Genomic DNA, 23931 nt, shown 5'->3' with positions numbered 1-23931 from the left:
AGGAAAGCGGACACAGAGCACGGCCTGGGGTGGGAGAGGCAGGATGCTGCCTCGTGTCCACCAGGGACTTCAAGCCTAGGGTCAGGCAGAGGGAAAGAACCAAGGGGTGGGGGGACACGTAAGGAACATCATCCAGCTTTGCAGCTGGAGAGAAGCAGGAATGGCACATGGTGCTTCGAAACAACAGGTCTCTGTCTCGCAGTGCACTGGATGAGCCATGTGGGCTCAGCAAAGGAGGGACACGGTCTGTGAGCACCTCGGGGAGCACAGCACCACACACAGGGACTGTCAGCACGGCAGGGAGGGGCTGCAGGGCAAGGAGCATCCCCGGTGGCATGGCCACTGAGACAGAGGGCTTTGGCAGCCAGAAGTGCTGGAAACACGGGTGGATGGGGGGAAGGGGGAATGCCAGTCTGGAGGATGGGACGTGGGGAGCATTCTGCTGGAGGACACGCAGCAGGCAGGCTGCAATTTCAGGGCTGAACCAAACGACAGCAGCTCCTTCAGCTGCTGCCACGGAATGTGCCGAGAAGTCCCACGGAGGGGACGCAGGGGACTGCCAGCGAGAGGTCCGGCCTCAAGGCTGCGAGGGGACACCAGCACAAGGACTGCAGCTCCCCTTGCTGGGGTGGGAAAGCTCCACTATGAACTTCTGAAAGAAAACAGTGAGGGTGGGTTCAGCCGTTGCTCCCCACCCTCGGCCCCTCCGTCTAACACCATCAGATGTGCCAAGAGCTGAGCACATCTGAGTCCTGGGGATGAGCCAGGGCCTGCACAGAAAGCATCCCACGAGACCGTGCGTGCACAGAAACAGGTTTGCTCATTTTGAAACTCATCTCAAAGTTCTCAAAATTACAGTACTTTACAATACAAAACGTCTCCATTCAGCGTCACATCATTTTGACTCCTTCTGGGGTTAGAGTAATTATTAAAAACACACAACTTTTTCTAGAAAGGACAGAAACCCCACAAAAAAAAAAAAAAAGACCACAGAGGGTAACAGGAAAGTGGCTGTGATATTATCAAAACCCATTTAGTGCAAAGGAGAGGGGGCTCCCAAGGATGGTCGACGAGAAGTGCTCGTTTGGAGAAAAGGCATAGATTTAACCTCTGAATGAGATCAGGCTGCCAGCTTCTATACTGAAGCTTAGAACATCGACACATAAAGGACTGAAACACAATATGCATGGCCATTAAAAAATAATATTATATATAATTTTATATTTATATATATATATATGTGAGATCTTCCATGTACGGCACTGTAGGCACGTGTCCCTGCAGGCAGCCCAGCTCTGCCAGACGGCTCTTTCGGGTCTCTCCATGTGCCAGATGCCCACCATCTGCGTTTGCCAAAGGACAAAGTCCCTCTGCGTGGGCTGAGTGCTGCGCAGCTCTCCCTGCAGGCTCAGACCCGGCCCCGTTTGCTCACCCTGATGCTGGGGCGGCTCACACGGTGGTCTCATCCGCCGCCTTCTTCATCAGCTTGGTGGACAGCAGGGAGTCGGGGGCGGGGTGGGGGCTGCGTGCGGCCGGGAGCATCAGGAGCACCTTCTGGTTGGTCCTCCGCCACTCCGAGTACAGCTGGCAATGGTAGCGGAACGAAACCTGCGGGCAGCAACGCGGCAATGGGTTACACACCGAGGGATGAGGGCAGCCCACCTGCTCTGCTCAGCCCATCGTCCCTCCAGCACAGGGGTACACGGTGCTGGGCTCAATGGGGTCGGGGTATTTCAGCTCTCGAACCTTTGAGGAGGGAGGGCGCCCCATCCCTGGGGGTGGCCCAGTCCATGCCCGGTCCCGGCAGCTTGAGCTGGGTGTCACCCACAGTGCCCTGGGGCCTCTTCCAACTGAACCACACTTGGGTAGCACCGTGTCCATGCAAAGGGAGGGATTCCCTTGGTGCCAGCCAAGGGGATTAATCCAGCCTGACCCATCTCATAGATTCCCTCTGCCCTTTCTGGACACCCCCCCCTTGCTCTGTGCTCTGCCATCACTCATGCTTTTCACCTCCTTTCTGCTGCCTGCGCTGCTGCTCTGACATGGAAAGCTGCCTCCCCTGTGCTCGTAGGTTTGAGCCATCTGCTGTGACAGACAGCGCTGCACCGTGGCACTGAGGTGATGGCTGCAGGGAGAACTGGAATTAAGGCTGTTTGCTTACAAACAAGAAGCAAACGCTTCTCAGAGGCTCCTGCCAAGACCTGAGCAGAGGGCTCCACCTCGTGTCCCTCTCGGCAGGGAAGCACAGCCAAACCACCGCAGCTGGAGCCACAGCTTGCTGCATCACAACACGCACTTCTGTTTCCTCCAGATCTCCAGCACCACCCCAGCAGTGGGACAAAGAGGAAGCACTTCCTCTTCAGCTTCCTGATGTTAGTTTGGCTTCCTCCAGAAGCAAACCTGCAGCCCCCAGCAGCAGCTCCCTGCACCAGCTCCATCCCCCCCCGGCACCGGGATCTGCACGGGTGCTTCCAAGGAACACCCTAACCCCATTGGAAGCTCCATTCCGGGAGATGGGAGCATGGGGTAGTGGGGAAGTGCCTGCAGAACAGACAGCTTCGGGGGTCCATCCCAGCAAGCAGCCAGAGGAAGGTACCAAGGGCATGAGCACTTCAAAAAGGAAAGAAGGAAATGAAGATCCAAACTCAGAGCCCCACAGAATGTGAAAGCATGGAATAGAAAATGGGGAAACCCCCGTTCCCTATCCAGCTGCAGCCCGGGGCTCTCAGCCAGGAGACGTGCTGAACTGCTGCCTGCTTTCCAGCCCAGCTTTGGCAGCTGCCATTTGATTAATTAAACGGATGTCCAAGAGGTTTTCCCCACAGGGGCACAACGCAGCACCACTGCTGAACGGCAGCGAGCCCAGGAGCGGCGAGCAGAGCCCTCCTGCACACTTACCAGCGTCCAAAGGACGTAGATTGTAAAAAGTGCTATAGTCAGTGCTATGAGCCCGATGGCCTCCAGGCGGCTGTTGAACTGCAGATGGTCCTGAGCTCCGCGGAGACACAGCCAGCCCGAGATCGCCGCCAGGGGAGTGATGAACAGGAAACACACCATGTCGCAGAACAGCGTCCTCTTCTCATTGCGGGGACCGGGATCCTTCAGCCACTGTGGGACAGAAGGGCAGAGGGGGTGAGCAGCAAGCAGAGTGCCAGCAAAGCAGGGCTGCTGCAGCACGGAGCTCCCATGCATCACCTGCAGCCTGTGTGTATCTGCTGCTGGTGCTCAGCTCACACCAAGTGGCAGCACCCAAAAATCAGCAGGTAGCAGAAAGGACACAGCTCTGCTGCAGGCAGGTTTCCCCCAGGAGACCTCTGAAGAGGCACTACTTTCCAGAGCCCTGACCTGCTTCCAAATTTGGGTTCATTTTAGACAACAGACTTTGACAACAGCAATTGTTCTCATTTTCCTGGGATGATGCTATTTTCAGCCTTTCCTTTCCTTTTTTAGAACACCAAGCCATTGTGGTTCCTACCGACACCCAGCACTGCTACAGTGCATTTTACCACGAGCTTTGCAAGCTGCTGGCTGCAGGGCTGCCAGATCCTTCTCCATTTCTTGCACCAGGACTACTGCCCTTATTTAGGGTTTTTTTTTACTCAAAAGCCAAAGCTGGTGACACGAGTGGGGTGTAGCTCTGATTTCAGCCCAAGTATTTTCTGCACAGAGCTTCTGGTCCTGAGTTATCTGCACACCTAGCACTGAAGCTCCCTCACCTGACCACTCTGTTCCAGGTCTGGCAGCTTAAAAGGGACCCATCTGAGAACTGTGCACACAAAGCCCCTTCCCCTGACACAGAAGGGGTTTGGAAGGTATGCAAGGAGTTAATATGACAGCACTGCTTGAAACAACACGGGGACCAAACAGAGCTAGGCAGGCTGCAAGCTGAGGAGCACAGAGCTGGGGACCAAGCACTGCTGCAATGTAAAGGACAAGTTAAAGGCATTCTTAAAGGCCAAACTGGATGGTCTGACAGCCAGCAGGAAGTTTAAGAGTGACCATGACTGTGGCTTGGCCAGGAGGAGGGAGGGAGACCTGCAAGTCACCCTCTGTGTGGGTCCGCAGAGATTAGTGGTGATGAGCTGCATGGGGAAGATAAGGACCACACACAGAGTCCTGAGCAGCCCTAAGAGGAAGTGAGGGCGGACAGCAGCTCAGCTGCACAGCCTAACTGCTCCTACGTCAGTGTGCTGGCAGTCCTGCTGCCTGAACCCCAAGTAACTCAACTCCACAGCCATCCCAACTCCAAACTCGAACTCTCCCAACCTCAGCCATTCCAATCCTAACTGTTCCAACCTCAGCCATCCTAGCCCCAGCTATCCCAAACCCAAACCCTAGCCATCCCAATCCCAGAAATCTGAATCCCAAACCCTAGCCATCCCAAACCCCCTTGCCATCTGAAATCCCAGCCATCCAACTTTAAATCCCAACCATCCCAACCCCAAACCTCAGCATCCTGAACCGCAGCTGTCCCAGCCTCAAACCCAAACCCCAGCCAATCCAAGCTCCAGCCATCCCAAAACGTAGCCATCTCAACCTCAAAACTCAGCCATTCCAACCCCAAATCAAAGCTATCCCAACCCCAAGCCCCAGCCACCCATTTGGCATTCCCAGCTTCAGCTCTGGGCATACCTGGGGCACACAGAACTTGGGTGAACTACCCAGACCTGGCCCAGCAGCCCTCCAGCAGCAGTCCTGCAGCATTCTGCCTTTGGATATGAGGACATTTTGGGTCACTTTTAACTCTGGTACAATAAGAACCTGAAGGCAAACTGGTATTCTGTTGCGTCTTGTTCTATTTATACTCCTTGTAACTTCTGAAAGTCCCCCCCATCCTCCCCAAGACGGGAGCCAAACATGGAAAGGCAGGAAGCAAATTAATTTCCTTTTGAAGTAGTTGATGTACATTGCCAAGATGCACTGACACAGTAAAAAAGGAATACAATGAGCCACCCCAATGGCGCAGGGTTTCTGGAGCAGCAGCAGACTAATGCACATGGGACTTAAAACAAACCTTGTCAACTATCCAAAAAGTGGTCAGATTAAACAATTTTTGTAGGGAAAACTGTCAAGTAAACATGGGAAAGCAACAGAAGCACAACGTGATCGTCTTCCAAGCCTAGTCCAAAAGCAATTGCTTCCATGCTGCAAATAAGTGAGCGCCTAAAAGGAGAAGATGAGCTGTGACCCAGCTCCTACACTAGAAATGACATCTCTGCAGATGTATTCTCATCCTCCAGCACAACCCCAGGGCCCTCCCAGATGTTCCTTCTTCTGGGACTGATTGCATGGTGCCCATGAAATGCAGCTGAGCCCCAGGGGATGGAGGCAGCAGGAGCAGGGTGTGAAGAAGGAGGCTCTGGGATACCAGCAGCCACTCTGGGAGCCAAGAACACAGCACTGCATGGGGAGCAGTGCGTTGTGCCCCCAGCACTGAGCCATGAGCAGCTGTCCCAGCAGTGCCTGGTACCACAGGGTTATGCACATCCTGAGCTTTGCCTCCAGACAAACAGACAAAAGGAAACGTGAGAGCAGAATGGGGCTCAGTGAGAGCCAGGAGGGATCGGGTTTTGCCAGGTGCAGGGCCCGGAGCTTGCACTGAGAAAGGACAGATCAGAGTGAAGAGCCCCTGGGGTAAGGCCAAGAGAAGCACGGTGCAGGGAGAAGAGTTCAAGGAAAGCAAAGCAAACAGCCCATCTGCCACGGAGATAAGCCCGAGGAAGGGTGGGGTGAGCACACAGCTCACTTCTCTGAACAGGAGGGGAGGCAGCAAGAGCTGCCCCAAAGCAGAAGGTTTTTTTCCATAGGCAAAACAATCCTGCAGAAAGCAGCAGGAGCAAAACCACACGGCGTGCTCCTGGGCTGCATCACACACTCAAGCAGGAAGTGTTCTGCAGAAGCTCAGGGACGTGAGGACTCTAAAGAATGAGATGTGGGTGAGGAAGATTTAAGGACAAAACAAACCCAGGCAGCCCTGCCCGAGAGCCATGAGAGCAGCCCTGGCCTGGGGAAAGCTGCAAGGCTGTGCTTCTCCTGCACTGCTCAGCACAGCAGAGATGCAGACATCTAGAGATGGCTCCAGAGCAGTAACCACAAGTTTTCATTGTCTGACATTGTTTGAAATAAGCAAGTCCCCTGCTCCTGCCTCAATTACTTTTGTAATTGCTTGCAATTCCTACTTTAACTTCCCAGCTTTCTGGCAGGTGAAGAGGTTGCACTCACTTGGCAGTCTGGGATCATCCCCTCCCCTGCATCTCCAGCTCTTTGCCCCAGCACACAAACACAGCATGAGCCAGAACGGGGTGCCATGGCAGGGACTTGGGAACTGGTTGGGATGCAGCAAGCTCTGGGGGAGGTCTGTGCCATGCAGGGGTGCAGCAGGCTCTGGAGAAGGACGGCTCCATGCAAGCACGACGTCATGGGCTCTGGGGAGGGTTTGCTCTGTGCAGGGATGAAGGATTGCTTTGTGGCTCCAGGTTCAAATCACTCACACAGTCCCAGGGCTGTGGCTCTCAAGGGATGGCAGAGCTGCTCCCTATCATGTCTCCAGTTTGATGGGACAAACAGGGGATTTTCACCACTGGTGTGACCCGTCAGTCACACATGAGCACCACTTCCCCACCCCACTGCCTGTAAGGAAGGACAGGAGCAGAGAGTGTCTCAGATAAGGTGACGGGGGGAACCGCGTCATCTCGCAGTGACGAAGCAGCTCCATCCCCAGCCATCCCCAGCCCTCTTCTGAGAAATGCATCAACAGCTTGGGGCTGAAAGTTCCCAAAAGCAGCTGGTGAAGAGTTTCAGCCCAATCTGGTGTGGGGACGAGATTACAGCAGAGGGCAGATAGAGGGTGTGAGTGGGAAGTGCTGGCAAGCTGCTGGGTGCTATCAGCTCTCTCAGAAGGGCTCTGTGCTAAGGGCACGGCCGTGCCTGGGCCCGAACACTCGCACGCTATGAAACAGCCAAAAGCTTTTTGGACTGAGAGGATTTTACATGTTTTAGCAGCTGGGAGAGAAGAGATAAGATTCAGAGAGCACCAACCGCTGACGTAATGCCCTCTGGCAAATTGCTTTTCTAAAGATGGTGCTCTGAAGTCACCTCTGGCTGGGGGTGTCCAGGCAGCAAAGGCAGGCTGCAAATTAAGCAGTCATCGTTTCAATGGAACGATGTTTTGCCAAACACAGACTGAGTGCTGGGGGACTCTTCACCCCTGGGCTCCTCCTTGGGGTGCAGCAGAGACAGAAGCAGGGGAAGGAGAGCAGGGCTGCAGGGAGGAAGGCACTGCCCCCAGGGAACTGATAGGAACAGGAACAGGCAGTCAAAGCAACACACAGCTGTGCCTTGGTTTTAATCCACCTGATGGAGCTGGGGGAAGCACAGTGAGGGCTCTGAGCAGTGCAGTTAGAAACCAGAGCTGACCCCAACGTGAATGCTGTAGCAGCAGGCACCAACACCACGGGTGGGTGATGCACAGCCTCCGCTCACCTACCCCTCCTGCAGCACCACATCCACATAGCAGCACTGCTTTGCAATGCTTGGAAGCAATAAACAGGAAAAGCAGCTCTTGTCACAAAGCCCAGAGCTGCGTGCATGCTGCACCCAGCAGCACCCAGCCCGGGCTCAGAACAGGGGTATCCCAGCTTGCAGGACTTTGCTTTGCTCTTCCACATGGCACCCCACACGGTCCTGCAGTGATGCCAGGAATGCCAACTGCTATCAGTGCCACCTGCCCAGCTGCCAGAACAGCTCAAGCTTATTCAGCCAGATCCAGCTGTCTCGTAAACCAAATCCCACAGTCTTGGGTGCTGGAAGTCACTGATTCACTCGTTTCTCTTTAGTTTGGGTGGGAACTTCGAGATCACTGAGCCCCAAAAGCCCTGCCACGGGCTGGATGCCCCCAGCTCAGGCTGCCCAGTGCCCATCCATGGCCTGGGGCATCTCCAGGGATGAGGCATCCACAGCTCTGGGCAGCAGTGCCACTCCTTTCTAGGGATCTACACCTGAGCTTTGAGGACAGAAGATGGCCTGGTCACACCGCTCTTGTCCCTCACACATAGAGGGCTTCACTGCAGGCAGCTGCTATAAACTCTGGGGACAAAAGGAAGCCTGAAGGGTGAGCACAGCACAACACCTGGGCAGGGGAAGCACAGGAGCCCAATACCTACATGGCAACACCCAAAGGGGGATCCCCACCCCTCCTGGGGCAGCCATGGGCTGCAGGGCCCCCAGGTTAGCAGGAAGGACACCAACACCTCCAAGCACACATTGGTGCTCCTCGATGGAGGACGGGTCCTTTACCAGCAGCAGCCACCTCTCACTTTTCAGAGCAGAACACCAGGAATTCACAGGCACTGATGTCACACTATTCTGAACGCTTTGCATTTCAGGTGGCCACGTGGTGACCTCAGTGCTCGGCTGCTGGGGACTGAGGTCTTGTCTGGAAGTGCAATGGTTCCCAAGGTTGTGAGGGAGTTTGCAGACAGGGGCTGCCCCAAACACTGCTCCTGCACCATCAGAAGGACATCACTGGCTCCGATGGGAGCCTTGGTTTCCTACACAAAACCACCCTGTGTGAGTGTCAGGGTACCACAAGGAGGGGGACACAGCACGAAGCAGAGGACAGTCAGAAGAGTGAAGCAGGAAGAAAGCAGTACCTCTGTCAAAGGCCTTGGTCTTCTCTCTACAACAAATTCTGTGTGGCAGAGCTCACAGTAACTTGTGTTGGAGGAGGACAACCATTTTTCCAGGCAGCTCTTGTGCACGGTGCCCAGTGTTCCTGTGCAGTCGCACGGGGAAAGCAGTCCCTCCCCATTTCCACCTTCGTGACAGATTCGACAGATGGGACCGTCACTACAGAGGCAGACAGACAAACAGAAGGAGATCACGGTCAGAGAGGCAGGCTGGGGAGCTTGTCACTCCCCCTTCCCCCCCAGCTACAAAGTTAAATTATAGACTCAAATCTCTTAATTGCACCCGAGATCTGCTCTCCTGGAACCTCAGGACACCAGAGATGCTTTACAAGGCCAGTGGTGTGCTATCCCCAGCTCTTGTCCTGAACAGCACAATGCTTTCCTCAGCCACCAGGCTTACAGACCTGCTAAGCCCTGCTCAGCCAACTCTCCAACGAGCAGCAGAGCCCTGCTCTATTCGGTCACACCTCACAGAGAAGCACAGCACCTCTCCAGTCACCTTCACTGCCCCTCCCTGCACCCTTTGCATTTCTGAGCCATCCCATCAGTGATGGAAGCCATGCAGCTTCCCGGATTTTTGCATGTTCTGTCCTTCGTTGCTTACTGAAACCCAGCATTGCTTTTACTTTTTGGTGACTGCCACACAGCCATACTCTCCTTCCTTGTAACCCACGAAGGCATCAAGCCAGGGTGACTCCTCACACCATTCCACACTGAATGAATCACTGTAGGCTTATCCAGCAAGGTTCAGCTCCTAATGTCAGGCATCTGCTGCCATTCTAGGTGCAAGGGCATCCAGCTGCCTGCACAGCACAGCTGCACTGGAAGCCCCACACATCTGTCTGCCCCATAACGGCTCCCTGAGAAACCTTCAAGGGCTGCAGCTATGTAAATCTGTTGGTCTGAGCAGCCCAGTGCCGCTCCTCAGCACCTAACCCTCACCAAAACCATCTAGGAGCAAAACAAAACGTGGACAAGAGATGTCCCACTCCAGCTCTACCCTTCCTAAACCACAAAAGCAAGTCCCTCCCTGGTGCTTCCTCTCTCCCAAGCAGCCATCTCTGCGATGCAACACCTTTTCTCTCCGATCCATAGCTGCACAGGTTTAGGAGTGGGAAGCAGGGTGAGTAAGGAACATCTTTTGTTGGGAGGCCCTGTTCCACGCCCTCTGGAAATCAGGATGAGCTACAGCAGCTGCCACCTTTGTGCCCATGCTGCTGACAGCACAGCAGCTGCCTCACGTCGTCTCATCACTCACACTTCACTCCCATTCCGATCTGTGCACAATTGCAGCAGAGCAGGACAAGCAATCTGCAGTCTCTGAAAGCAGCAGCACTGTTTGCATTCATTTGCATGATCAAAAGCAAGAACATGACTCTCAGAAACAGACACAGCAATTCAGTGCACAGAAAAGGAGCTAGAAAAAGGTGGCACACGAAGGGCTGAGGAGAGCCAGCAGGAAAGTGCACTTCAGCTCAGGAGAGCAGAAGCAAGACTGCTGGAGTGTGCCACCCTGAGCGGGTTTCATTGCAGTCAGGCTTAATGAGATCTGCCTGAAGATTCCCTGGTGCTGCTGTGAAGCTCAGCAATAGTTCTTTAACCATCAGTGCTGCATCACAGTGACAAAACCAGAGTCCACTCTCAGGGCCTCAGTGCAGCCCAAAAAAAACCCCCAGCCTCTAAGTGCTCTCACGCATCTGTTATTTCCTAATAAAAGCATCTGTAAGACATTTCATCCCTTCTCTTCCTGTTGGAGGAGTTTCATATTTCCAGAGCGTTAATGTAACCTTGGCTACCCATAAACAATCCAGAAGGAAAAACTTTGCTGACAGTGCGAGAAAAAAAACCCTCCTTATCAGCCTCCATTTTCCTTCCTTCCTATGTGGAGGGGGAGGAGGTCACCCCCAAACACAGTCTCAGCAGCGCGGTGACCCTGGGCTGCTGGTGCAGCTGCTTGGTGCAGCCACACTGCAGTTGCGGTAGGACTGGGACACAAACTGGGACCGCTGGCACTTCCTGGGCTGAGTGATGTTATGAAGTGTCCTCTGTTGCAGAAGCTGCTCAAAATATGCGATGAGAAGTGTGGCAAGAGGAGTCCAAGCAAGGCGACACGCGACCCCTCCAGCAGCACGGCCTGCAGCACACACCTCCTGTCCAGGGGCTGCAGAACTGATGCTGGGCTTCACTCTGAGCCCACTCTGGGACGGGGGCTTTGCTGCAGCGCAGCCCCCCGAGCACCTGTGTGTAGCAAGCCAGCACAGAGCTCTGCCTCTGCTGCACAGCGAGGGCTCAGCTGAGGGACACAGCCAGCACGCAGTCCCCAGCCCAACACACCTGACCGGTGCAGGGCTGGGAAGCCAACAGAAATCACCCTAATACCACCTCTCAGTGACCCCTCCACAAAGAACACTTTGCTGCCCCCCCTCCCCTTGAGAGCCACGAACACAGAGATGAAACAGGCGAGCAGCACCAGCCTCACCTCTGCGCACCCAGCGCCTTGATGACGGTGGAGAGCAGGCGGCCGTCCTTGGAGGTGACCTGGGTGACGTACTGCGGCCGCCCGATGTCTGAGTCCTCCACCGATTTGGAGAGCGCGGCGCTGCCCGGGCAGTCGCACGGGGAGCCAGGCAGGTGGCAGCAGTCGCCCGTCGTCATCGCAGCTCCGCACCCCTCTGCCGCGGGGACCTGGAAGGCGGGAAGGGCAGTGAGCACCCAGCGTGGGACCCCCAGCCCTCCCAGGCACCCCGGGGTGCCGGCAGTGCGCTTTGCTCGTCCTTTGCCCCCACTGACATCCATCTCCACGAGGCTCACGTTGCACATCCACCTTGCCCCCTGACAAGGGAGAACTGCCAGCACTCAGCCTTCACAGACCTCCAAACCAAAGCACTCCGTGTGGGGACAGGGTGAGCCCCAGGGCCGACCCAAAAACACGCATCCAAACCCTTGGTGCAAGCCACAGCACTTACCCCCACACAACTCGGCTCTATCCACCCGTAGCCAGGTGCTTTGACCCCACAATCTTCCCTCCTACCCCGACTTTCCATTCTGTATTTCTTTACAGGGGCACACACCACAGAGCTGCTGGGGGGGCAGCGGGGCGGCCGCACTCCTTCCCCTTCTGACACTCTGGGACAAGCGTGGTTTGTGCAGCAGCCCTTAGAGCAGCCTGCACGCACAGCCAGGAGCAGACACACTGCTGGCACCTCCAGGATTTACCCTGGAAGAGAGCTCAGGGAGTGCAGGAACCAGGCAGGAGGTGCAGGGGCAGAGCAGAGGTGACAGGAGCAGAGCTGGCTCGGATGAGTGCAGCCCTGCACACCCAGGAGAGCTTCCTGCCCACATGGGAACAGCTGCAGTCCTCCTCCATGGGGTCACACGAAACGTATCCAAAATACACTTACCCAAGGAGGAATACTAAAAGGACTGGGTTTGTCTGGAGGATGGGGGATGTGAGAGGGATCATCAGCCTGTGTGCAGCCACACTGCAGTTGGGGTAGGACTGGGACACAAACTGAGACACAAACTGTGTCTCCTCTGCCATCCCGCCCACAGAAATGCCTTTTTGCTTCAGGACCTCTGCGCACAATGGGGGACAAACGCTCCCATGAGAGCACCACTCCACCAGGTTCAGCCGAGCCAAAATTAAACCGAAACTGAACATAAGGGCTCACTCCTGGTAGGAGGCTCAGCCAGGCTACAGAGGGACGACACAAAAAGCAGGAGGAGAGCACGGCTGCTGGAGCCCCACAAACCATGACCCGGGCAAGCACAGCCCTGTTCCACCTCTATGTGCCTGCAGACCTCTGCTCTGCATCCAGAACAGGTTCAGCTCACGGTGGGTTCAGGAATTAACCAACCAAACCAACAGGAATCTTCACATCAGCTCCAAAATGAGCAGAGCGGAGCAAGCACAGCCCTGAGCCAACCACTCCATCCGTCTGTGCAGAGCACGCAGGGCTCCGGTCGCTGCTCCCCGCTCAGAATACAGAAAAGCTGCAGCTCTCCAGATCCACAGAGCAAAAAGGAAGATGAAAAATGCTATCAGAATGACTTCAGTCAGCTGCTTTGCATGTTAAGGAGCACCCTCAATTTTAAAGGCTGGAGCAGACACGGGGAGATGAATGCTTTTAATAAAGAGGTCGGCTCCATTTGTTCAGCCAAAATGTTGTTTATTTTTAAGTCCAGAGGATAAAAAGGTCCATTTTGTGCACTGGAATAAAGCTGCCCTCGCGTTCCTTGTGGGCTCGTGGTGCACATCCAATGGAGCACAGTGAGCATCCCAGCCCTGGCAGCTGCACCCGGGGCTGGATGGGATCTGCCACCCTCAGCCCAGCAGGAAGCACGTGGCTTTCAGTTACAGATTATTTGGCATTTCCACACTGAGTCCATCCCAGGGTGGAGCCTGAAGTCACCACTTTAATATGTAACTGACTCATGTCACTCGGGGAGCGCAAAGGCAAAGAAACGACGCAGTTCATGGGGAAGGAACCAAAATCCACAGATAACATCTGCAGCGTGCTCCGCTTCCAGCTCCATACCCCACGGACACAAGCAGGGCGTGCAGCCAGGCTGGCCCTTCCTGCCTCACAACTGCTGGCAGCTTGGTGGACCCAAAGCCAACTTCACCATGGGAGCAGGTCAAGGACAGATCCACCTCCTCGCAGGGAGCAGACCCAGGGTGCAGACAGCCGAGCTTGCTCCAACTGAAGGACAAACAAATGTTGGTGGTAGAAAGTTGGCTCAGGAGCGCAAGCTACGCAGCAGGGCTGCACTGCTCCAACACGTGCAGTGAGACAGCGAGCACCCTGCTCCAGCACAGGGACCTGCCTGCTGCACAGCTCCTGCAAAACATCCTCCCTGATGCCTGCAGCGAGAAGCACAGCCCAGCTGGTGTCACCCAGAGGGCAACAGGAGTTTCCAAACTCCCCAGAACGATTGCACAGGTCCAGAGTGCAGAGACCAAGGCTGCTCTGCTCTCCATCCAGAAGATGCATGCAGCAGAAACAAGGAAATGCTGAAGAGCTGGAGGGTCCCCACCTGGGTTCTGCATATTTGCACTCTGCAGTCTGAACAAGGGTTATTTCTCTCAGCTGGGGATACCACAAAGGCCATGCAAACAGCCAGCATCCACACCAGAATGACACAGGAGTGACTACAGCCAGAACACCACCACGGTCAGGGGGACTGCTACACCCGACTGCTGCTCACACAAGCTTACATCAGAGCCCAGAAGCAATCTTCCCACCTCTCACCTTCCCAAACCAGTTCTGTCCCACTTGGATTGCAGAACTATGCATGACCACAAGCAAAGTGAGAGGTTTTCCCAGCTGCCACCGAGCACATGTGTGCACGGGATGAGAGGCCCGAAGCACTCCTGCCTTTCAAAGGCTGCAGGGCTGCTTGGATCTATGGAAGCAAACAGACAGAACTCAAAGCAAACAACAACAGCAAGCCAAGCTGCTGCACGGCTTTGTTTTCTTCGGGTCAGTTTGTCCAAACATACCCTGCTGAGGGCTGAAGGCAGCAGTGCTGTTTTGCTCTCTAAGGAAGCACACGTCTCCACGTTATTATAAGTCACCCTGCAGGACCTTGCGTGGTCGGCAGCTGCAATAATGGAGGGCTGCAGAGGGCCTCCCCAACCCCAAATCGGCCATTTTCACAACAAACTTCATGAGGAAACAGCTGGGACATGAGAAATATCTGCTCCTCCTCAGAGCACATTGGTTTTTGAGAGGTGCACAGCAGCATGATTCACTCCGTACCACAACCGCACGGACCCCGTGCTCAGCTCCCCCAGCATCCTGTTCTCCTTCTGCAGAGAAGGAAAGAAGCTTCAGCACCTGAGACCTCCACCAAAACAACAGCACTAACACAGCAGGAATGCATTGCTCCTATCCTGAGAGCTCCCCTTTCACAAGAGGCAGCATCTGCAGCAAGGCCAAGGCTCAGCAGCTCCCTGCTCCTCCTCACCTCCCAGGCAGCTTCAGCATAACTCCAAACAAATGGATTTTCCAGCTCTGGGCAATCCATCAGAAAAGGGAAATTAAAAAGAAAAAGAAAACCCAACTTGGCTGCAGCTGCAGCAGCACACAGCAGACGGACACAGGAGTGCCCACACAACGTGGACCTGCCAGCCATGACTCAGAGGGACACAAAGCATCATCTCAGGCTCAGGAACGCAGTGCCAGCACTGGGATTCACCCCAGCACTCCCCTCCATGGTCAGTAAAGCCCCATTTACACAGTGCCACAATGAACAGCGCTCCATCTGCAGCCAAACCAGAGCTTCTGCCCACTCCTTACTGCTGCACATCCCTTCCTCAACTCTGAAGCAAAACTCTGCGGCCGACACCAAAATCCCAGGCTCCGTCTCCCTCACTTAAGTCTGCAATATTTTGCTTAGCTTGCATTTCTGGTCCTCCTGGAGATACAGGCCTTGACTGATCCGTCTGCAGGGAAATACAACAGAAAACGGGGAGGAAATACATTGGAAGACCATCCAGAACGCAGTGTACCTCGAGAACTGCTGACAGCAAACCCAAGCAGCTCTTCCTTGCACCAGAACTGAAGCCATCAAAACTCCCAAGAACAGTAAGTGCCAAAGCCAAGAGCTCCTGCCTTCCCTTCCTTGCAGAAACCAGGTTTCATGTGCTCGATGAAAGCTTTCATAAAGCCACTTCTGCTCCTCGTCCCTCTTTTTGGAGCAGGACGAGAACGTTCTCTTCAGTCCACCACCGATTTCATGAGCACTGATAGAAACACTGCTCCAAGGTTATAAAATGGAAACCGAAATCTCCAAATATCCAAAACTGATTCAAAGCGAAGGAGGAGAAAAATAAACTTACGCTGTAGTTTACAGTTCAGGATGCCTGGTTCCTCCCCTTATCTTCCAATAAAAAGTTCAGTGTCTTTTTAGAGTCAGAAGCCAAGATAATTTAAACAAAGGAGAAAAAAAGCCACTCTGTTACGTTATCCTCTGTATCTCAGCACTAGGAAGTCGCACAGGGAGGACGTGCAATAGCCCCTCAGCACTAACAGGACCTCAGACCCATCTCCAGCCTCCACCCGCCCAGCTCCCATTTGGTGCTGGAGCACTGGGCCTCATTTTGGTCGCGCTGCTGCAATGAATCTCTGCAGCTCCCTCCCAGGGAAGCACTTGTGTTGTGCACTCGCTTGATCCAGGCCTGCAGCAAGGAGCAGGGAAGGGAAAGCCCTTCTTCCAGCTCTGTGACTGTTGGATGCTGTTTACACATTCGTTTCTCTGCTCATCTGCTGGGACTCCTCAGCGCTCAGCACGGGGCGATCTCAGCTGTCACTTCAGTGCAATTGCACAGCAAAAAAACCCAACAGGGCGTGTGGCAAAGGGACGGGACAGCCCCAGCCCTACCCCTCACGGCGAAGGGGTAGCACTGTGTCAGCAGCACCCGGACTGAGCCCTCCTGCGTCTCACATACAAAGGAAAAGCGTTGAAACACGAAGGACGAGGCCGACACCTCCAGCTGCTGGAAAGGCAGAGCAGCGCGGGGAGCGGGGTCAGCCCGCTGAGCCACGGACAGGAATCCCCGACAGGAGACCAGAAAAGGGCCGGGAGATAAGAAAGCGCGGGGATGAACGGCTGCTGGAAGGAGTGGGGCGCGGAGGGCCGGCAACGGGGAGCGCGGAGCGGGGGATGCGAACCGCACCTCTGCACGCAACGGGCGCGGGGCCGCGGGGCGAGCCCCAGCGGCGTGCCCACCCCGCACAGCGCCTGCGGCCTCCAACGCCCGAAGCGGAGCCGCCGCAAAACGCGTCACGAAGGCGCGGAGGGGAACGTCCCGCTCCGCCGGTGCTCCTCGGGCTCAGAGCCCGGGGACGCCCCGCAGGGCCCGCAGCCGAGCCGGGACCCTCGGGAGAACCTGGGGACCGGGGAATTACGCGCTTACCCCGAGCCGCAGCGCGGCCCTCCCGGCCCGGGGACACCGCCCGCCGTCCCCGCACCGCCCGTACCTGCAGCCCCGGCCCCGCGGCCCTCAGCGCGCGCCGCGCCGCCCCATCGCCGGTCCTGCGCCCGTCGGACACCGCCCTCCCGGGGGCATCGCCTGTCGGCAGCCAATCGGCGCGGAGCGCCGCGCTGACGTCACAAACGGTCTGACCAATAGGCTGCGCGGATGATCCGTCAGCGTCGCACCGCGACCGCACTGGCAACTGGCGCTAGCCAATACAGGCTCGGCTGAGGGGCCTCGCCCCGCCCACTCGCGCCGGGGGCACGGACCCCTCCGCTAGGCCACGCCCCCGGAGCGGCGCCGCGGAGGTGGGAAACGGGAATCGGGGTCACAGCCACAGGTGAGAAGGGCTGTGCCCAGCACTGCTCTGGGCTGACCGCCCCCCCACGGGGAGGGAGAGCAAGGGAAAAACGGGGAAAGAAAGGGGAAGAAAAAGAAGGGGGGGGAAGAAAGAAAAAGAGAGGACAGAAAGGATATAAAAAGGAAACGGGGAAAGAAAGAAAGGAAAAAGAGGAAGGAAAGTGAAGGACGGGGAAAAGAGAAAAACGGAAAAGAAATGAAGAAAGTATAAACACTATCTTTATCCAATCCCTTCCCTCCCCCAGTTCTGAACAAATAACATTTAATAGGAAACGAGAAAAACTGTACAACAATAGAACACTATCCTCAGCCCACCTTTCCCTCCCCCCTGTCCTATAAGAATGGCTCTAACCCTGCTCTTCCACCCCACTGCTGCAGGGGGAGACTGAGCTGCTCTGTGCTCAGCTTCATGCTGGAGGCTTCAGGGGTGCTGTAGTCACAAGAGAGAATCTCTTCGGGCAGCGAGAGAGAGCTCATGCTGTGAGAGGTGATGATCTCATCGAGGTCACAGAGATCCCCGAGGTCTTGGAGCACGGGGATGCTGCTTGGGAGGCCGTGGTTGATCCCCTGGGGCTCAGGATCAGATCCGCTCAGCATCTCAGGGGAGCAGTTGAAGAGCCTTGCAGCCTCCTCCAGCAGCACCTCTTCGGGCACATCTCTGTCTAGGCTCTCCAGGCTGTTCTCAGCCTCTTGGGGACTGGGGGCAGCAAAGATGCCCGCTGGGATGTTGCTGTGGAGGGGGACGGTGTCACCCGTGGGGATACCACTGCTGCCACCTGGGACTGCCTCTGAGATTTCCAGCTGCTGCATCTGCCCCTCCGGCTGCTGGAGGCTGGGGACTGAGGGCACCACTGGGGCCACAGCTATGCCCTGCTCCTTGTAGGGCATGAATTGCTCCGGGGGGGCTGCGGGGCTCGCCCAGCTCTGCGGAGCCGCGCAGCCATTGCTGGGTATCCAAGGTTCTTCTTGTAGCTCTGCAGTGAACCTGCCCTCAGCTCCCTTCTCCTGGGAGGTCACCCTGGTGCATCTTTGCCTTCCATCACTCTGGGGTGTGCTCTCCTAACTAGAAAAATCAAGAAACCCACCAAGAGCAAAGCAGAGCATCACACTCCTTGTCATACCTGCGTGACTGATGGGCATAACCGGCTCTTCTCGTAGTGGTTGGGCTTCATGCAGGGCCTGCTCTTGTTCTGCCCCCGGGCTCGTTTGCGCTCCATGGGCTCCTGCTCCCCATCCTCGGGCTCCCCTTGCCTCTCTCCGTCCTGGCCCTGTGCATCCAACCTCCCCCTCTTGGCAGGGGGCTCGCTCTGCTCGCTGACAGCCTCCTTCTCATTCTCCTCCTCCTCACCACCCCCTCGGCTGCCAGGCTCCCCGTTGGCTCTCAGGTAGGCATGGAACCGCTCCTTGGAAGCAATGAACCTGCAGAAGAATCAAGAAGCTGTGAAGAGCTGCACTGCCAGCACTACAGAGCCACAGAGTGCCCCCACTCTCATCCCCTCCTCGACCTCATCCCCATTCCCAACTGTATCCCTGAACACAACCCCAATTAAACCCCTATCCCCATCCTTGATCCTATCCCCCCTTGACCTCATCCTCATCCTCATCCCCCATCCTCATCTTCATCCCCACCCTCATCTTCATCCCCACCCCCTCCTCGACCTCATCTCCATTCCCAACTCCATCCCACTCCCAACCCCAACTAAGTCCCCATCCCCATCTTTGATTCCATTCCTTTCTCGACCTCATCCTAATCTTTGAACCCATCGTCATCCCAAATCCCTCATGTCCGTGCCCAACTCCATCCCTGCCCCCCTCCCTGAGCCCATCCCCACTCCCAACCCCAAGCAAAGCCACTTCCCAATCTCCGATCCCATCCCCACCCCCATCCAGCCGCATCCCGGGACACGGCCGCGCCGTCCCCGGTGCCCCCCTGTAGGCCGGAGCCCCTGAGCGAGGAGCACCAGCATCTCCCTGAGGGGTCCTGTGGGTCCCTTGCAACTTGGGCTGTGCTGTGATCCTGGGACTCTGTATGGTCTCCATATCAGAGTGTTCAGCTGGTAGCACCCAGAACCTATAGTCATGTCCCCTTTGGAAAATGTAAGATTTTCATAGGTTCATAAGGTTGGAAAGGACCTACAAGACCATCTAGTCCAACCATCCTCCTATCACCATCCCTACCCACTGAACTACTAAATCCAATCCCTCAGCACCTCATCTAAACGCTTCTTGAACAGCGCTAGGGACGGTGCCTCACCCACCTCCCTAGGCAGGCCATCCCAGTGCCTGACCACTCTTTCAGAGAAAAAATGTTTCCTCAGGTCTCATCTCAATCTTCCCCGGCGCAACTTGTGGCCATTCCCTCTCATCCTGTCATTATTTATCAGGGAGAAGAGGCCCACCCCCTCCTCACCACAACCCCCCTTCAGGAAGTGGGAGAGTGCAATAAGGTCTCCTCTGAGCCTCCTCTTCTCCAGACTGAACAATCCCAGCTCCCTCAGCCGCTCCTCATAAGACTTGTGCTCCAGACCCCTCCCCAGTTTTGTTGCCCTTCTCTGAACACGCTCCAGGGCCTCAATGTCCTTCTTGTAGTGAGGAGCCCAAAACTGAACACAGTACTCGAGGTGCGGCCGTACCAGAGCTGAGTACAGGGGGATGATCACCTCCCTGCTCCTGCTGGCTGCACTATTTCTAATACAGGCCAGGATGCCGTTGGCCTTCTTGGCCACCTGGGCACACTGCCGGCTCATGTTGAGCCGAGCATCAACCAACACCCCCAGGTCCTTTTCCTCTCTCCATTCTTCAAGCCATTCTGCCCCAAGCCTATAGCATTGCATGGGGTTATTGTGGCCAAAGTGCAGGACCCGGCACTTGGTCTTATTGAACCTCATCCCATTGAGCTCAGCCCAGCTGTTCAGCCTATCCAGATCCCTCTGAAGGGCCTCCCTACCCTCAGGCAGTTTGACACATCCTCCCAACTTGGTGTCATCTGCAAACTTACTGAGGGTACACTCAATTCCCTCGTCTAGGTCATCAATAAAGATATTAAACAAGATGGGCCCCAAAACTGACCCTTGGGGGACACCACTCGTTACAGGACGCCAGCTGGACTTAACTCCATTCACCACTACCCTCTGGGCACGGCCCTCCAGCCAGTTCTCCACCCAGAGAAGAGTGAACCTGTCCACACCACGGGCTGCCAGTTTCCTTAGGAGAATACTGTGGGAGACCGTGTCGAAGGCCTTGCTGAAGTCCAGGTAGACTACATCAACAGCCTTTCCCTCATCTACCTGTCTGGTCACCCAGTCATAGAAGGAGATGAGGTTGGACAAGCACGACCTGCCCCTGGTGAACCCGTGCTGGCTGGGTCTGATCCCTTTATTGCCATGCACGTGTCGTGTGATTTCCCTCAAGATCATCTGCTCCATAACTTTCCCTGATACCGAGGTCAGGCTGACAGGCCTGTAGTTCCCCGGGTCTTCCTTACGGCCGTTCTTGTAGATGGGAGTCACATCGGCAAGCCTCCAATCTTGTGGGACCTCTCCAGGTAACCAGGAATGCTGATAGATGGCAGAAAGTGGCTCGGCAATCACCTCTGCTAGCTCCCTCAGCACCCTTGGGTGGATCCCATCTGGCCCCATGGACTTGTGGCAGTTCAGGTGGAGGAGTAGATCTCTGACCATCTCTGCTTGGATCACAGGGGGGGCATTATGCGCCCCGTCCCGGACTTCCAGGCCAGGGCAAGTACCCTGTGGACAACTGCTCTGTCTATTAAAGACAGATGTGAAGAAGGCATTGAGAACCTCAGCCTTTTCCTTATCACCTGTGGTTACATTCCCTGCCTCATCAAGTAAAGGAGAGAAGTTTTCCTTAGTTGTTCTCTTGCTGTTAATATATTTGTAAAAGGGTTTCCTGTTCTCCTTTACAGCAGTAGCCAGTCTAAGTTCAAGCTGGGCTTTAGCATTTCCAACTTTCTGCCTGCAGATCTTGGCCAGTTCTCTGTAGCGTCCCCAAGCAGCCTGTCCCATCTTCCAGAGGACACAGACTCTCTTTTTCTCTCGGAGTCTCAACAAAAGTTCCCGGTTCATCCACACTGGTCTTCTTCTCCTCCGGCTCGACTCACGCGACTCCGGGACAGCCTGCTCCTGTGCCTTTAAGGCTTCCATCTTGAGGAGCATCCAGGCTCCAATCAGCATCCAATCAGGGGTCCACCCTTGACCCCTCAGGAGCGAACGGCCAATCAGGAGCGAATCTGGCCAACGGTTTTCTGTGTCCGTTGGGCCATCGGTGCTGTCAGAACACACACTGCAGGAGGGTCTTGTTGTGACAGCAGGAACAGCGTTGCTGGTGGAGCTAAACTGCCCCAAAAAAGGCTCTTGCCTTCTAGAATCCGTAGCTGTGAAGGGCTGGATCTAGGGTGTTGGCCTGGTAGGTGTAATCTTTGGTCCCTCCATCCCCTCCTAGAAAGAGCTTGAAACTGTTCTCCTTTGCTTAGCCTGGTGCACAGCCTGTCTGGAGGAGCCGCTGTGCCTGTGCTGAATCAGGTACAGTTTGCAGGCACTGAGCTGCCTGTATTGTTCTCTTGGGCATTTTGCCTGATGTTTTGGGGCAGTATGAGCCTGGTTTTGTAATTTCTCCTGCTGTGTGGGAGTTGGGCACTGTGCTTGTTACCCACTCCATCTAGGAGGAAGTGAGATTCCTATATGGGTCCAAAGAGAGGAAGCTGTAGGACAGAGGAGCTGAAAAGGAGTCATCTTTCAGCATCAATATTGTCCTACACTTAGGAAAACCAGCAGCTTATCTCCACCTGAGGAGCACATGGTGAAAATAATGCATGCGAATATCCTTTTGTGTGTTAGATAGAGGTAGTAAGCAGACCATCTATACTGTAGTGGCTGCTTGATCTGTTGACTTGTAAATGATCTGCTAACTCGATCTTTGCAGAAAACGTTGCCAAACCTGCATAGTCTGGACCTCTTCAACTGCGAGGTGACCATGCTTATTAACAACTGGCACAGCATGTTCTCCTTTCTGCCCGAGTTCACCTACCAAGAGGGATTTGATGCTGTTGAGCAGGAAGCCCCTGACTCAGACTCTAAGACACATGGGGATGGACTGGAAGATGAATATTTGAACTGGGAAGGTAAGGATTTTCTCCTTTTATGTGGGAACAGCTCATTTTCCCCTTCTTTATGATTGTGTAGCTAAATAAATGATTACAACTTGCCATGTAAGTAGGGGCTGTCTGGACAGCCCTGCTCATTCCTTTCTTTAGTGGGCTGCATCAGAAATGAAGCTTGCTGCAAGCTGACAGGGCTTGCTGCTGGTACTCCTTGTGCTTGTTTGGTGTGATATTAGTCCAGCTCTAGGAGGTGTGGGATTAGCAAGTATTTGGAAACCGTAATATCTTCTTTCGGTAGAAGGTGAGGAAGAGGAGGAGGACGAAGGAGAAGAGGACTTGGATGAAGAAGATGATGATGATGATGATCTGGAAGGTGAAGAGGAGGAGGATGGAGTAGATGAGGAGGTGAGGCTTTCTATTGTTATGGAGTGTCTTCAGCAGAGTTTTGGCTTATTTGACTGTGTGTGTGAACTGCAAACTTGTGTCCCGTCAGACGAGATGTCACAGAGCCTCTGTGAGCAGATTCAAGGGGTCCTACCCTGGGCTTTGGCTTTTCCCATCCAGATACTTTTTGTCCTGTGAGAGTTTCTGGTTCAGTAGTTTTCTACTTGGACTGATGTTTCTGTGTCAGTCTTCAAGCCATAAGGCCGCACACACACAACTTGTAACAGGTGCTGCTAAGGTTTTCCATGCTCAGCTTGTGCCTGGCACCCTAAGTAAGGCAGGAGCATAGGTGAAGGAAAAGGATTGTGGTTTGTGTAACAAGGTGTTTTGTTTTGTCTCCAGGAGGAAGGCGAGGAGGAAGATGGTGAGGATGAGGATGGTGATGAAGCTGGTGATGGTAAGTTGAATTCTAACAAACTCTATGCCTTGTGAAGCTGTCTTGACAGTCTTGGCGTGTTTGCTCTATTCTCAGAGCTTCCAAATCTTCTGTGCCTTGTGGCCTTCAGCTTTTCCGTGATAAGTGCAGTGTAGCTCCTCGCAGACACTGCTGAACTTGTTAGTTTGTATATATAGTTAGCTTGTGCCTGAGCTAACTAAAATGGAGGCTAAAACCTGAGAGTTAGGTGGTGGTGATGGGGAAATAAGTTTCAGTACTGGGTAGGTCTGCCAAATATTAGAGGAAAGTTGCCTGGTGGGCCTGTCTAAGTAGCCTGAACTGATGGTTCTTGCCAGACTGGGGCTTGTCATGTGTTCTCCTATTAGTGGTCTCTGAGAGATGCTCTTGGAGCTCTAGAAAAGGGGTATAGTCCTGAACTGGAGTCCGTACTCCTCTGGTCATAAAAACCCAAACAGACTGACAGAATGTAGTGGCTGGCATGACTTGAAATGTCCTTGCGTGAGTTTGGTCAGAGATGACTGAATTGTGCAATTGTTATGCTTTTGGGGGTGCTCAACAAAAACCTTGCTTTGAAGCAGTGGATGAAATGTGGGATGCTGGGAGACCATAAGGTAATTCCTGGTTCTTAGGAGTTGAGGCTTTTTGGGGTAGCATGAGAAATGGAGCTGGGTGGATCTGATACGACATGGGGAGAGTTTAGTCTGTGCTTGCTCGCTGGCAAGCTGTGGCTGCTGAGGCTTGTAGTCACAGCTCAGGTGCTGTTCCACAAGACCAAACAGAGCTTCATGCTTCACATCTGTTTACAGACCTTCCACGAGGGGAGAAGAGAAAACGAAGTCTAGAGGATGAAGGAGAGGAAGACCCAGAAGATGACGACGATGACTTTTACAGACTATGTCTGCATGTCTTAACCTCCCCGTTGGGGATTTACAGTTTCTCATAG

The 23931-nt window shown here is 54.7% G+C and overlaps 2 protein-coding genes across 5 annotated transcripts; one reads left to right on the top strand and one right to left on the bottom strand.

The window, feature by feature from the left end:
- Window positions 1-435: 435 nt before the first annotated feature.
- Window positions 436-16696, bottom strand: MARCHF2 (membrane associated ring-CH-type finger 2). Of its 4 annotated transcripts, XM_065747397.1 has the most exons (6): window positions 15246-15640; window positions 14990-15135; window positions 11167-11372; window positions 8652-8847; window positions 2899-3108; window positions 436-1608 (listed from the first exon to the last, which is right to left on the bottom strand). In XM_065747397.1, the coding sequence occupies exons 3-6, from the start codon at window positions 11340-11342 to the stop codon at window positions 1450-1452; spliced, it is 741 nt and encodes a 246-aa protein (XP_065603469.1). In that variant the 5' UTR covers window positions 11343-11372; window positions 14990-15135; window positions 15246-15640; the 3' UTR covers window positions 436-1449. The 4 variants fall into 4 exon arrangements, with proteins under 4 accessions (XP_065603469.1, XP_065603470.1, XP_065603468.1 ...); XM_065747398.1 differs by lacking the exons at window positions 14990-15135; window positions 15246-15640 and adding an exon at window positions 16673-16696; XM_065747396.1 differs by having other exon boundaries at window positions 14990-15640.
- Window positions 16294-23931, top strand: LOC136055538 (acidic leucine-rich nuclear phosphoprotein 32 family member B-like). The gene is made up of 5 exons (XM_065747332.1): window positions 16294-16668; window positions 21970-22168; window positions 22449-22552; window positions 22934-22988; window positions 23795-23931. The coding sequence occupies exons 1-5, from the start codon at window positions 16294-16296 to the stop codon at window positions 23929-23931; spliced, it is 870 nt and encodes a 289-aa protein (XP_065603404.1).

Source organism: Cyrtonyx montezumae, unplaced genomic scaffold (assembly GCF_038088225.1).
Source record: "Cyrtonyx montezumae isolate F1298 unplaced genomic scaffold, pur_monq_1.0 scaffold_44, whole genome shotgun sequence".
Taxonomy (NCBI): domain Eukaryota; kingdom Metazoa; phylum Chordata; class Aves; order Galliformes; family Odontophoridae; genus Cyrtonyx; species Cyrtonyx montezumae.
Note: the sequence above shows the minus strand (reverse complement) of the source record. Positions and strands in the feature narration are given on the sequence as shown.